The sequence below is a fragment of the Lucilia sericata genome, unplaced genomic scaffold (genome assembly GCF_015586225.1).
Source record: "Lucilia sericata isolate MDLA Ls3-8-SP2 unplaced genomic scaffold, ASM1558622v1 Contig000524F_arrow, whole genome shotgun sequence".
Taxonomy (NCBI): Eukaryota; Metazoa; Arthropoda; class Insecta; order Diptera; family Calliphoridae; genus Lucilia; species Lucilia sericata.
The window spans coordinates 61,782-75,910 of NW_023994536.1; the positions used below are offsets into that span (position 1 = coordinate 61,782).

Below are 14,129 nucleotides of genomic sequence, written 5' to 3' on the forward strand. Positions count from 1 at the left end.
TATAGTGGGATTTTAATTTAGTTTATAGAGAATTACTTACCATTGCATTAATCTCTTTAGTTGAGGTGCCTTATTACCGGTCAGTCGTTTGCCAGTTTGTTTATTTATTACCGGCACTGGTTCATCACCGGTTAGACCAGGTGGTGGTCCTCCCATTGATGATTGCTGTTGTTGTTGCTGATGTTGATGCGATTGACTGTGCGCTGAAGAATTGGATGATTTCGATGAAGACATTTGAGAAGCGCTTAAAGATTGTTGTGTGGGCGTCGAAGATTGTTGGCGACTAGATCTACGACTGTTTGAACTGGGCGTATTACTACTGCTGGCACTATTGGCCGAGGATGCACCGCCGGTATAGTCCATTGTTAAGGGAGAATTGACATCAGTAAGCCATTTATCTACCTTTGTATCATGAGGAGAACCATATTTACTGTTGGAGAAAGGTAGTAACAAGAAATCAATGTTAAATTCCATGTTTAAAGAATGAAGGAAAATGTTAAGATTTGTTAATATTAGAAACTTACTTTGACTTCATAGCCTGTTCCATATCAGCCAACATACTTTCATAAAGTTTACGTTGAGCTGGTGGCAAACATTGCATCATCTTTTGCTGTTGCTTAAGGAATGTTTGCGGATCTGTGGCCATTGTTTGAGCTAATAAAGCATTAAGACTATCCTTGGCCGATAGACCACCCATGCCAGCCATACTTTGTAAAGCCGACAAACCAGTATTAGCCGAGGACGACGATGATGTTGAAGTCGATTGTCCAGCCGACGAAGATGAAGAGCTACCTTTACCTTCTGTTTGTAAGAAAAGAGATTAAGAAGAAGAAGAAAAAAACAAAAAAAATATTAGTAATTATTCCTCAAGACGGGGCAATTATGAGCAATCTCTTGAAAATTCCCCCCGTTTCTTTTGTCTGTGCTTAGAAATTAATAAAGTTCAGAGACTCAAACTCACTTCCGGGCACTGTCGTAACAGTGATAGTAAAAGGTTTTTGATTTTGTTGTTGTTGTGAAGACATGGATGTTGGTATATTAGCGGGGGTTACCGAAACACTTGGTGGTATTTGTGGCTTCTTAGATGAGGGCAAGGAAGGATCTGGGAAAGTCTTTTGTTCCTTGGCAGCCGATAGTCCCAAAACGATTTCATCCAACTTCTTGCGTTTCTTCTCTTTACCCACAACTGGCTCTTCAATGGTCTGTTAAGGAGAAATTAAAGAAAATTTTGATTAAATTTCGAAAATTTTGAAACGAAATTATAAAAAACAGTAAAATAAACGTGTTTTAATTTAGATTTTAACTTACGCAATTGTTTTTCTTCATTAATTTATTTAAGGTATCATCAAGTTTTCCTCCTTTACTGGCCATGGAGGGGAAGGCAGAACTTAAAGCCGCATGTATGCTTGAGGTATTAGCAGACAATGCAGATGACGACGAACTCGAGGATGATGATAACTTTTTCGAACTCATGGAAAAATCTTGTACCTCACTTAAATCTATAGCTCCCGAAGAAGAAGAAGCTGATTTCATTATTTCAGCCATATTCATTTTGGGTAAGCTGGAAGTGACAAAGAATTTTTTAATTAATATCTTTAAATTTATGTTTAAATTAGAAAATATTTACCTTGAAGACAAATCCATGGCACCACCCATTGAAGAGGGTGGTGGTGTTTTAAGTGGTGGCACAGCAGGTTTACTAAATTGACCTGAATTTTGTCTGGACAAAGGAGCATGTTGATGGGCTGGTGGTGGTTGCAAAGCACTGCTTAGAGAAGAATTGGCTGCGGGCGAAGCAGCTGACGATGGACGTCTTGAAGAAGTGCTAACGCCAGTAGAGGCAGCAGCAGCCGCTGCTGTCATATTAGCAATTTCGGTTTCCCAATCTTTGGGAGCCACTAAAAATAGGAAAATAATAACAATTTAATCAAATAAGTTTCTTGTCCAATAAGCGTTTATACTTACAAGTCTGAGCACTATTTAGAAGAGCATGTAATTTGGCTCTTTCCGTTTCCACATCAATGGCAATGTGACGTTTACGTTTTTTACCCGAATTTGTATTTGTTGTATTCGAGCTATTGCTGGGGACAGGACTGCTAGCATTGGGTATATTTAAACCAGGCAAAGATGTCAAGGACATGCCGGGTAATAAAGCGCTTAAAGCACTAGCATTTCCTCCGGCAGCAGCTACTGCTGCAGCCATGGCAGCATTAAAACTATTGGCATCTAAGCCACCCAAACCGGCTGCAGCAGCAGCAGCGGCGGCCGCAGCAGCTGCTGAGGAAGCAGATGAAGCTGGCGATATGGCTGGTACTGAAGAGGGAGCGGAGGAGGTAGTTATGGGCGCCACCGTTGACGTTGACAAAGACAACGCCGATTTGGAAGAGGTACTTGTGGTATTAATTGTGGGCACCGGCACATTTGTGGAAACTATAGCCGCCGTTGTGGCATTAGTAATATTAGGTGAAACCACTTGTTGCACTTGTGAAGTGGACAAATGTTTGGTAACACCATGATCTGTGGTAATGGTTATAACATCAGGGGTAGTAGAACGTTTCTCCACTGCCACACTGAGATGTGGTATGGCTTCGTGTAAGCCTATGTTAAGTTCAATACCCTTGCAACCCACCAAAGCTGAATAGGATTTATCCACTGGCCATTTGCCTGTTTCAATACAGGAAACAATATGATAGATACGTCTCTCCAAGGCGAAATCTTTAAACCAACTAATACTTATCTCAAGTTTGGGTTTTTCTTGTTTCTGTTTGGCAGCTCCCGGCTGTATGACTTCCAAGTCTGGGAATCTGGCTTTCAGTTCGGCCGCCTGTTTTTTGCATTCTTCTTCGACTGCCTTTTCTTTTTCCTTCATAACTTCCTCATCATCGGGATCATTGGAACCGGTAGTGGCTGTGGTTAAGTCCAGCATTTCTTCATCATCTTTAGGTTTTACCAATTTTTCAGCTTCTTTTTCTGTTGATGCTTCTTTAGCTTCTGTTTCATTGGATTTTTCTGATTCCTTATCTTGTTCTTTTTTGCTTTCCTCTGTTTTATCTTGTTCCTTTTCTAAACACAATACCTCATCTTCTTCTTCCTTGTTTTCGGATTTTTTACTTTCCTTTTCTAAATCGAGTTTATCCTCTTTAGTTTCTGTTGCTTCTACAGATTTATCCACATCTTGCAAAGATTTATCTTCTTCTTTAGATTTACTTAAATCTTCAGTTGTATCTTGTTCCTCACTATTGTCCACCTCCATTGTTTCATCTTTGGACATGTCCTTCTTAGCAACTTCTTCCTCTTCTACAGACTTTTCTTTGTCTTGTTCTTCTGTTTCTTCAGAAGTGTCTGTTTTAGTTTTTATTTCTGTTTCCTTTTCTTCTTTATCCTTAATTACTACTTCATCATCTTCATCTTTTGTTAAATCTTGTGTTTCTATATCTTCTTTAAGTGTATTTAAATCTTCTGGTTTCATTTCTTTGTCTTCTTCACCAGGCTCCTTTTTGGTAACTTCTGTTTTAATTTCACTTGTTAAGGATGATTCTGTTTTAATTTCCGTTTTAACTGGTGAGAAATTTTCTTTTTTAATTAAACTATCCTTGGTTAAAAGTTCTTCATCCAAATCGATAATTTCATCTTTTACGGAAGCTGCTTTTGAAGCTGCGGCTAATTTCTCAGCATTTAAGGCTTCCAATTTAATAGAACGTTGCATTTGAGCCTCTAATTCACGTAAAAATCTCTTTTCAGAATCGGCAAATGAGAAGGTATGATCATTGAATATAAATGTTTTCGATCTATAGAGACCATGTTTGAGTACGGCTGCTATTAGCTCTTTATCATGTTTACCAGGCTCCCACCAATCGGGTGTATCGGCATTAACCGTACACAATTTTAAACGTTCCTCCAATTGAGGATGTTTTGCTATTTCACGCAATTTCGAAAGCAATTCCAAACGATCTAATATTAATTTAGCATGATCTTCACTTATATCTTCAATTATGCCCTCTAGACCCTTTTCATTTTCAGACAACTTAACGCCGGCCTGTCTCTTGCACATGGCTATAAATACTTTATAGTAATCACCCAGAGTCTCATCACTTTTTCGCTCCAAATGGGCCATTTGTTTAAATTTAGTCCAATCGGGAGAGAGTGTAGTAAGGCCGGGTGTTAAGGCAGAGGGTGGCAAAAGATCTATACCGTAACCGGTGAGTACACGTAAAAACTCATATTCCTCACGACGATTCCATTTTTTAGGTATACACTGTAAACGTTGCATTTCTCGTTCTCGGGCAGCTATTTCCATTTTACCCTGACGTTCCATTTTCTGTTTGAAATAAAAGTAAAGGAGGAAAATGGCCATAAGTTATGTTGGAAAAAAACTAAGTTGTGCCTAAATAATGTGTATGTAATAGGTTAAAGTGAAGTTATGATTTCTAAATAAAAAAATGTGAGGTTAGGTTTGTGTTTCTTTTAAAATATTAACAATAGCATGCAGTTTATTATCATTTGTTAATTTTAATTTTAATATTTTTCAACGTGTAAAAGTAAAAGTGTTGGAATTTACCACAAGTTAGTTTTAAAAATACACAATTATTATAAAAAAAATCAATTAATTTACTTATTCATTATATTGTTATTTATGTTATTAGTAAATTTTCTAGGAAATTCATTTACAGCTGATAATTTGTTTAAGTAATTTAAATAAATTTCATAAGTTGTGTTAAAATTAAGTTAAAATTGCTAAGATTAATTTATATTAAGAATAACCAACTAGCCTGGTTCTGCAAAAATTTCCCTAATATTTTGAAGCTATTACCATCCCTTTGCCCTTATTTTTTTTTTCTTACAATTTAATTTTGTTATACTTGTTAAAATGTGTTTCTGTTTTTGTGGTGTTAATATTACCATTAATATTTCACAATATTGTTTAAGTCCTATAAAAGAGTAAATTCTCTAAAAGGAAATGAAGTTTCCTATATACATATGTTTAAATAACACCTAAATCAATTTATTTAAAACATTATTTTACAACTCTGCTTTCTAATAATTTCCAAATCTTGTACATCTGCAAATGTAGGATATTTCTAGAATAAACTACTTTTCATTTATTTGTATTTATTTTGTAACGTTGTTCCTCTCACTCCACATATTATACTATGTCTATAAGAAAATGTGTGTATGGTGGGGTTAAAATTAGGATTTATGTATAAAAATTGTTCAAGTACGTATTATAAATACCCCTAAAATATACAATATAAAAAAATCGTAATATTATATACCAACAGCTACAGTTAGGGGTTTTCTACACCATTATAAATGTTTGAAAAATTTACCATTATTTTTTGTTCATTTGTAAATTTTTTTATAGTTCAAAAAGGACAAATACATATTTGTGAATATTTGTAAATAACACCCCCTTTTAGTTGTTGTCTTACTTGAGTTTAAAAACATAGCAACAGAGGTAGAAGCAAAAATTTATAGTAGGTTCAAAACGACTATGTATATCATTACCCTACAAAATAATATAGGAATTAGAACTGAACTAGAACTGAAGTAGAACTGAATTAGAACTGAATTGGAACTGAACTAGAATTGAACTAGAACTGAACTAGAACTGAACTAAAACTGAACTAAAACTGAACTAGAACTGAACTAGAACTGAACTAGAACTGAACTAGAACTGAACTAGAACTAGAACTGAACTAGAACTAAACTAAAACTGAACTAAAACTGACCTAGAACTGAACTAGAACTGAAATAGAACTGAACTAGAACTGAACTAGAACTGAACTAGAACTGAACTAGAACTGAAGTAGAACTGAACTAGAACTGAACTAGAACTGAACTAGAACTGAACTAGAACTGAACTAGAACTGAACTAGAACTGAACTAGAACCGAACTAGAACTGAACTAGAACTGAACTAGAACTGTACTAGAACTGAACTAGAACTGAACTAGAACTGAACTAGAACTGAACTAGAACTGCACTAGAACTGAACTAGAACTGAACTAGAACTGAACTAGAACTGAACTAGAACTGAACTAGAACTGAACTAGAACTGAACTAGAACTGAACTAGAACTGAACTAGAACTGAACTAGAACTGCACTAGAACTGCACTAGAACTGAACTAGAACTGAACTAGAACTGAACTAGAACTGAACTAGAACTGAACTAGAACTGAACTATAACTGAAATAGAACTGAAATAGATTTGAACTAGAACTGAACTAGAACTGAACTAGAACTGAACTATAACTGAACTAGAACTGAACTAGAACTGAACTAGAACTGAACTAGAACTGAACTAGAACTGAACTAGAACTGAACTAGAACTGAACTAGAACTGAACTAGATCTGAACTAGAACTGAACTAGAACTGAACTAGAACTGAACTAGAACTGAACTAGAACTACTGAACTAGAACTAGAACTGAACTAGAACTGAACTAGAACTGAACTAGAACTGAACTAGAACTGAACTAGAACTGAACTAGAACTGAACTAGAACTGAACTAGAACTGAACTAGAACTGAACTAGAACTGAACTAGAACTGAACTAGAACTGAACTAGAACTGAACTAGAACTGAACTAGAACTGAACTAGAACTGAACTAGAACTGAACTAGAACTGAACTAGAACTAGAACTGAACTAGAACTGAACTAGAACTGAACTAGAACTGAACTAGAACTGAACTAGAACTGAACTAGAACTGAACTAAAACTGAACTAGAACTGATCTAGAACTGAACTAGAACTGTACTAGAACTGAACTAGAACTGAACTAGAACTGAACTAGAACTGAACTAGAACTGAACTAGAACTGAACTAGAACTGAACTAGAACTGAACTAGAACTGAACTAGAACTGAACTAGAACTGAACTAGAACTGAACTAGAACTGAACTAGAACTGAACTAGAACTGAACTAGAACCGAACTAGAACTGAACTAGAACTGAACTAGAACTGTACTAGAACTGAACTAGAACTGAACTAGAACTGAACTAGAACTGAACTAGAACTGCACTAGAACTGAACTAGAACTGAACTAGAACTGAACTAGAACTGAACTAGAACTGAACTAGAACTGAACTAGAACTGAACTAGAACTGAACTAGAACTGAACTAGAACTGAACTAATGCACTAGAACTGCACTAGAACTGAACTAGAACTGAACTAGAACTGAACTAGAACTGAACTAGAAACTGAACTAGAACTGAACTAGAACTGAACTATAACTGAAATAGAACTGAAATAGATTTGAACTAGAACTGAACTAGAACTGAACTAGAACTGAACTATAACTGAACTAGAACTGAACTAGAACTGAACTAGAACTGAACTAGAACTGAACTAGAACTGAACTAGAACTGAACTAGAACTGAACTAGAACTGAACTAGATCTGAACTAGAACTGAACTAGAACTGAACTAGAACTGAACTAAGAACTGAACTAGAACTAGAACTGAACTAGAACTGAACTAGAACTGAACTAGAACTGAACTAGAACTGAACTAGAACTGAACTAGAACTGAACTAGAACTAAACTAGAACTGAACTAGAACTGAACTAGAACTGAACTAGAACTGAACTAGAACTGAACTAGAACTGAACTAGAACTGAACTAGAACTGAACTAGAACTGAACTAGAACTGAACTAGAACTGAACTAGAACTGAACTAACTGAACTAGAACTGAACTAGAACTGAACTAGAACTGAACTAGAACTGAACTAGAACTGAACTAGAACTGAACTAGAACTGAACTAGAACTGAACTAAACTGAACTAGAACTGATCTAGAACTGAACTAGAACTGAACTAGAACTGAACTAGAACTGAACTACAACTGAACTAGAACTGAACTAGAACTGAACTAGAACTGAACTAGAACTGAACTAGAACTGAACTAGAACTGAACTAGAACTGAACTAGAACTGAACTAAACCTGAAATAAAACTGAACTAGAACTGAAATATAACCAATTGGCATGTATTAAACCAATGAACTATGCAAAACAGTATGCTGATTCTAGGGTATAAATATAAACTGACTTGACTCTTTTCTTGTTCTTGTTCTTCTGTTTCTTCAGAAGTGTCTGTTTTAGTTTTTATTTCTGTTTCCTTTTCTTCTTTATCCTTAATTACTACTTCATCATCTTCATCTTTTGTTAAATCTTGTGTTTCTATATCTTCTTTAAGTGTATTTAAATCTTCTGGTTTCATTTCTTTGTCTTGAACTGAACTAGAACTGAACTAGAACTGAACTAGAACTGAACTAGAACTGAACTAGAACTGAACTAGAACTGAACTAGAACTGAACTAGAACTGAACTAGAACTGAACTAGAACTGAACTAGAACTGAACTAAAACTGAACTAGAACTGATCTAGAACTGAACTAGAACTGAACTAGAACTGAACTAGAACTGAACTAGAACTGAACTACAACTGAACTAGAACTGAACTAGAACTGAACTAGAACTGAACTAGAACTGAACTAGAACTGAACTAGAACTGAACTAAACCTGAAATAAAACTGAACTAGAACTGAAATATAACCAATTGGCATGTATTAAACCAATGAACTATGCAAAACAGTATGCTGATTCTAGGGTATAAATATAAACTGACTTGACTCTTTTAGAGGTTCATTTTCGTTTTGTTTTCCATTTTAATCGTTATTTTTTTTGTAATATTTTTGGTTGTATGTTATAGTACATATGTACATAGTTGTTGTTTTCATTTTCCTATTTGTATTTAAAATAAATAAAATGAATGAATAAATAGTTGGTGCAATTGTAGTTGTTGTTAGGTTGACATTTATACATGTGAATTCTTATATTGTTTCGTTGTGAAAAAAAGGTCATTTAGAATTTCTTTTATTACACACATGTGTTCTCTATATACATTGTTTTAGGTTTAGAAATAAATTATTTACGAATAAATTATAAATTATTGTCAACTAATGTGATAAGTTATTGATTTTTTTGTTGAGTTACTGAGATCATTAAAATATCTCTTAGTGAAACCTAATTAAAATCGTAATAAATAAGTTGTTTTAGGTGATTTCAAAAGAAATTTATTTTTTCACAAGAATTACATACTCAGATTTTAGGTTATTATACGAATATTAAAAAAAGAGGCAATATTTTAGCAAGAATACATTTTTATAATAAAGGTAGCATATTAATTTTCTTTGCAAGATATCTGTTCTATTAGATTCTTCAGAAAACTGCAAATTGGATTAAATCCATTGAATCTAGAGCTAAGCAAACTAAATTAGAGAATTAACAGAAATATAAAGTTTTTGATGAATTTTTGTTGAAAGAGGAAAACTATAATAAACCAATGATAGGCGATTAGTTAAAAAAATACCTAAATTACCTTCCAACAATTTAAAATGTATCCGAAACATTTTCTACTAAATATTTTTTTCACTGCTGATTAAATTAATCAAAAATTCTTTGTATTTGTAAATCTTTCTCCCTTTTTTCATTACAAAGCATTTTCATATGCAAGTTTTACTGTACAAATATAAAAAGGAACAAAAATTAACAATACAACAAAAAAGACACAAGAAAAAAAATAAATAAAATATGTAATAATAAAAATAAGAGTAAAAATCCATTTTTGCACCCCTAATTTCAAAACGAAATTTTTTACATTAACATTATTACCAAACAACAACAACAAAAACAAAAACATTATTGTACTCATCATCATCATCATCATCGACGTCGTCATCAGAGACGTCAACATGAACATCACAGCCACCAAAATCTATCTCAAGCTGAGTGTGTTTGTTTAAATAAAAAAAATTAAGGAACAGAGGAGACGGACGACGATGAATGTCATCGCCGACGTCTGTATGCCACACGTTGAATTTTTATTATTATTTTATATATTAAAATTCTCGTATAAAAACAAAGACACACATACTCAAATGAGTTCGATTTGAACACTGAATAAAGATGATGATGATGATGACGACGATGACAATAATCATGCTCCTCTCGGTCTTTTTGTCTAACTACATACATTTCCCTGCAGATCGGAGTGGCTGTATCCAATTTGTGATTTTACTACTCATTTATGTGAACTAAATGAATTAGAACTGAGTTGGAATTGTGCTTGAAATTAAGTACAACTGAATTATAACTGAAGTGGAACTAAGAAAGAACTGTACTAGAACTGAAGTGGAACTGTACAAGAACTGAACAAGAAGCGAATTAGAACTGAACTAGAACTGTACAAGAACTGAACAAGAAGTGAATTAGAACTGAACTAGAACTGAACTAGAACTGAACTAGAACTGAACTAGAACTGGACTAGAACTGAACTGGAACTGAACTAGAACTGAACTAGAACTGAACTAGAACTGAATTAGAACTGAACTAGAACTGAACTAGAACTGAACTAGAACTGAACTAGAACTGAACTAGAACTGAACTAGAACTGAACTAGAACTGAACTAGAACTGAACTAGAACTGAACTAGAACTGAACTAGAACTGAACTATAACTAGAACTGAACTATAACTAGAACTGAACTAGAACTGAACTATAACTAGAACTGAACTAAAACTGAACTAGAACTGAACTAGAACTGAAATAGAACTGAACTAGAACTGAACTAGAACTGAACTAGAACTGAACTAGAACTGAACTAGAACTGAACTAGAACTGAACTAGAACTGAACTAGAACTGAACTAGAACTGAACTAGAACTGAACTAGAACTGAACTAGAACTGAACTAGAACTGAACTAGAACTGAACTAGAACTGAACTAGAACTGAACTAGAACTGAACTAGAACTGAACTAGAACTGAACTAGAACTGAACTAGAACTGAACTAGAACTGAACTAGAACTGAACTAGAACTGAACTAGAACTGAACTAGAACTGAACTAGAACTGAAATAGAACTGAAATAGAACTGAACTAGAACTGAACTAGAACTGAACTAGAACTGAAATAGAACTGAAATAGAACTGAACTAGAACTGAACTAGAACTGAACTAGAACTGAACTAGAAATGAACTAGAACTGAACTAGAACTGAACTAGAACTGAACTAGAACTGAACTAGAACTGAACTAGAACTGAACTAGAACTGAACTAGAACTGAACTAGAACTGAACTAGAACTGAACTAGAACCGAACTAGAATTGAACTAGAACTGAACTAGAACTGAACTAGAATTGAACTAGAACTGAACTAGAACTGAACTAGAACTGAACTAGAACTGAACTAGAACTGAACTAGAACTGAACTAGAACTGAACTAGAATTGAAATAGAACTGAACTAGAACTGAACTAGAACTGAACTAGAACTGAACTAGAACTGAACTAGAACTGAACTAGAACTGAACTAGAACTGAACTAGAACTGAACTAGAACTGAACTAGAACTGAACTAGAACTGAACTAGAACTGAACTAGAACTGAACTAGAACTGAACTAGAACTGAACTAGAACTGAACTAGAACTGAACTAGAACTGAACTAGAACTGAACTAGAACTGAACTAGAACTGAACTAGAACTGAACTAGAACTGAACTAGAACTGAACTAGAATTGAACTAGAACTGAACTAGAACTGAACTAGAATTGAACTAGAACTGAACTAGAACTGAACTAGAACTGAACTAGAACTGAACTGAACTAGAACTGAACTAGAACTGAACTAGAACTGAACTAGAACTGAACTAGAACTGAACTAGAATTGAACTAGAACTGAACTAGAACTGAACTAGAATTGAACTAGAACTGAACTAGAACTGAACTAGAACTGAACTAGAACTGAACTAAAACTAATTCTTATGTTTTAAATGCTCACAAATTATAAAAAATTATGTCAACCAAGTAATTAGATATTAAAAAGAAAAACAGCCTAAAAAAGGATACATGGTCTCCTATAAAAACTGCTTGGAAGTAAAAATATACAAATATCTATCTTTGTACATATTATGTTTATATGCAGCACATACTTTACATTACATAAAACCAATTGCACGGTTTAAAATCTACTTGAGTAGTAGCAGCAGCAGCAAAAAATGGAAATGAAAATAATAAAATAACTTACGAAAATTTAAAAAAGGTATTGAACCTCCTAAACCAAACACCCCACAATGTACACCACCATCGTCAACATAAAAACGACGAAATGAATTGAAACCAACAGGCCAAATAGAGGAAGTCACAGTCATAACATATATAAATATGTATATTTAGCAGAAGGTAGACTAACTGACTAAATGTATGGATGGTGGGTAATGGGTTGTTTGCTAGGGAGAGTGAGACAGAGAGAGAGAGCGACCGAAGTGTAAACATGAATAAAACAAAAACTTCATTATTTGTTAGAGAAGAGAAAAATATCAGAATAAGCAACATTTAGTTGTAATAAATTTTCGAAGTTTTTTAGTTTTATAAACCGCCTGCTTGCCGCCTTCTTTTTGTCTTCCTTATAAGTATAGAAATATTTCGTAAAGAATATAGAATAAAATAGGCAAACACCAATAATATGAAATGTAAAAATGTAAGTATATAGTTTGTAGTTAACCATTTTGGAGGCTAAAGGAAATAATCCCTATTTATGTTGAAATTATTAGGAATAAAAATCTTAACAAGATCAGCTTTATCAGGGGGTTATTTTGTAACTCTATTTGAAAGCAAAATCAACTGAACTATAACTGTGCTACAAAATGAATTAGAACTAAAATACAACTGAACTAGAACTTAATTACAACTTAACTAGAACTGAACTAGAACTAAACTAGAATTAAACTAGAACTAAACTAGAACTGAACTAGAACTGAACTAGAACTGGACTAGAACTGAACTAGAACTGAACTAGAACTGAACTAGAACTGAACTAGAACTGAACTAGAACTGAACTAAAACTGAACTAGAACTGAACTAGAACTGAACTAGAACTGAACTAAAACTGAACTAAAACTGAACTAGAACTGAACTAGAACTGAACTAGAACTAGAACTGAACTAGAAATGAACTAGAACTGAACTAGAACTGAACTAGAACTGAACTAGAACTGAACTAGAACTGAACTAGAACTGAACTAGAACTGAACTAGAACTGAACTAGAACTGAACTAGAACTGAACTAGAACTGAACTAGAACTGAACTAGAACTGAGCTAGAACTGAACTAGAACTGAACTAGAACTGAACTAGAACTGAAATAGAACTGAAATAGAACTGAAATAGAACTGAACTAGAACTGAAAGGTGAACGACCGTTAAATCTTCGCAATTGTCGAGAAGAATCAACTCTTATTCGATGACGAGCATATCTAAACCTACTCTGCATTTCAATTCGCCGCTTGACAACTTAGATATTCTACATTTCGATCATTATGCAGAATACACACAATCCTAAAGAATTGAAACGAAGTGGAATTGCACCTTCTTTTTCATACGTTTCTGCTTATTTGTTGGAATACCCTTTATTGATCGTTGTGCAATTGAATGTGTGTCGTAATCGAAATGTGGAGTAGGGGCGATTGTCTTATAGAACTCCAACTGTTGCCTCAATAATGAAAATGAAATAAGTATTTTATTCTACGAATCAAGAGATAAACAAACGTTGAAAAATTAGCGAATCAGATATAACCGAAATCGAATATTGTAGATAAGCATTGACATGAAGTTAACTTAATCTTTAAACTTAAGCTTTTAGACATAAAATTAAAAAGATACATCATATTATTAATGCATCTTCGAATCCGGAGCTAAACAAATGCTAAAAGTTTGAGCTGTTCAAAGAGAACAGAAATAAAACAAGGTTAGGCAAGAAGTAGGTACAAACTAAACAAGAGGCGCTTTAAGCTGATTATTAAAAACCGAATCTTAAGCTGAATGTTCTAACAGTTTCATGAGAATGGAGAAGAAAAACTTCATTACTCCTTTCCTATTAATATCAAAAATTACTAAATCAGAGTGCAAATAAAATCCCCCTAGCTGCCTTACAATGGGTTAATGTAAGACACAATGATTTATAATTAAAAAGGTAGCATTCAGAAAAAAAATCTATCTAGAACCCTACACAAACACATACGCGAGAATACGTACCAATATCATACACATATGTATGAAAAAAACGGGGTTGCGGTGTAAGTTAACA

General features: G+C 33.9%; 1 protein-coding gene across 7 annotated transcripts in view; it reads right to left on the minus strand.

Moving 5' to 3' along the window:
- LOC119605828 (serine-rich adhesin for platelets) overlaps positions 1–14,129 on the minus strand; it is a 66,122-nt gene that overhangs the window by 3,201 nt on the left and 48,792 nt on the right. For all 7 annotated transcript variants that reach the window (XM_037959150.1, XM_037959149.1, XM_037959146.1 and 4 more), the window contains 6 exons: positions 1,966–4,318; positions 1,628–1,898; positions 1,309–1,561; positions 962–1,202; positions 525–801; positions 41–430 (listed from right to left, as the gene is read on the minus strand). In XM_037959150.1, coding sequence (XP_037815078.1) covers positions 41–430; positions 525–801; positions 962–1,202; positions 1,309–1,561; positions 1,628–1,898; positions 1,966–4,318 — 3,785 coding nt within the window. The remainder of the gene's footprint in view (positions 1–40; positions 431–524; positions 802–961; positions 1,203–1,308; positions 1,562–1,627; positions 1,899–1,965; positions 4,319–14,129) is intronic.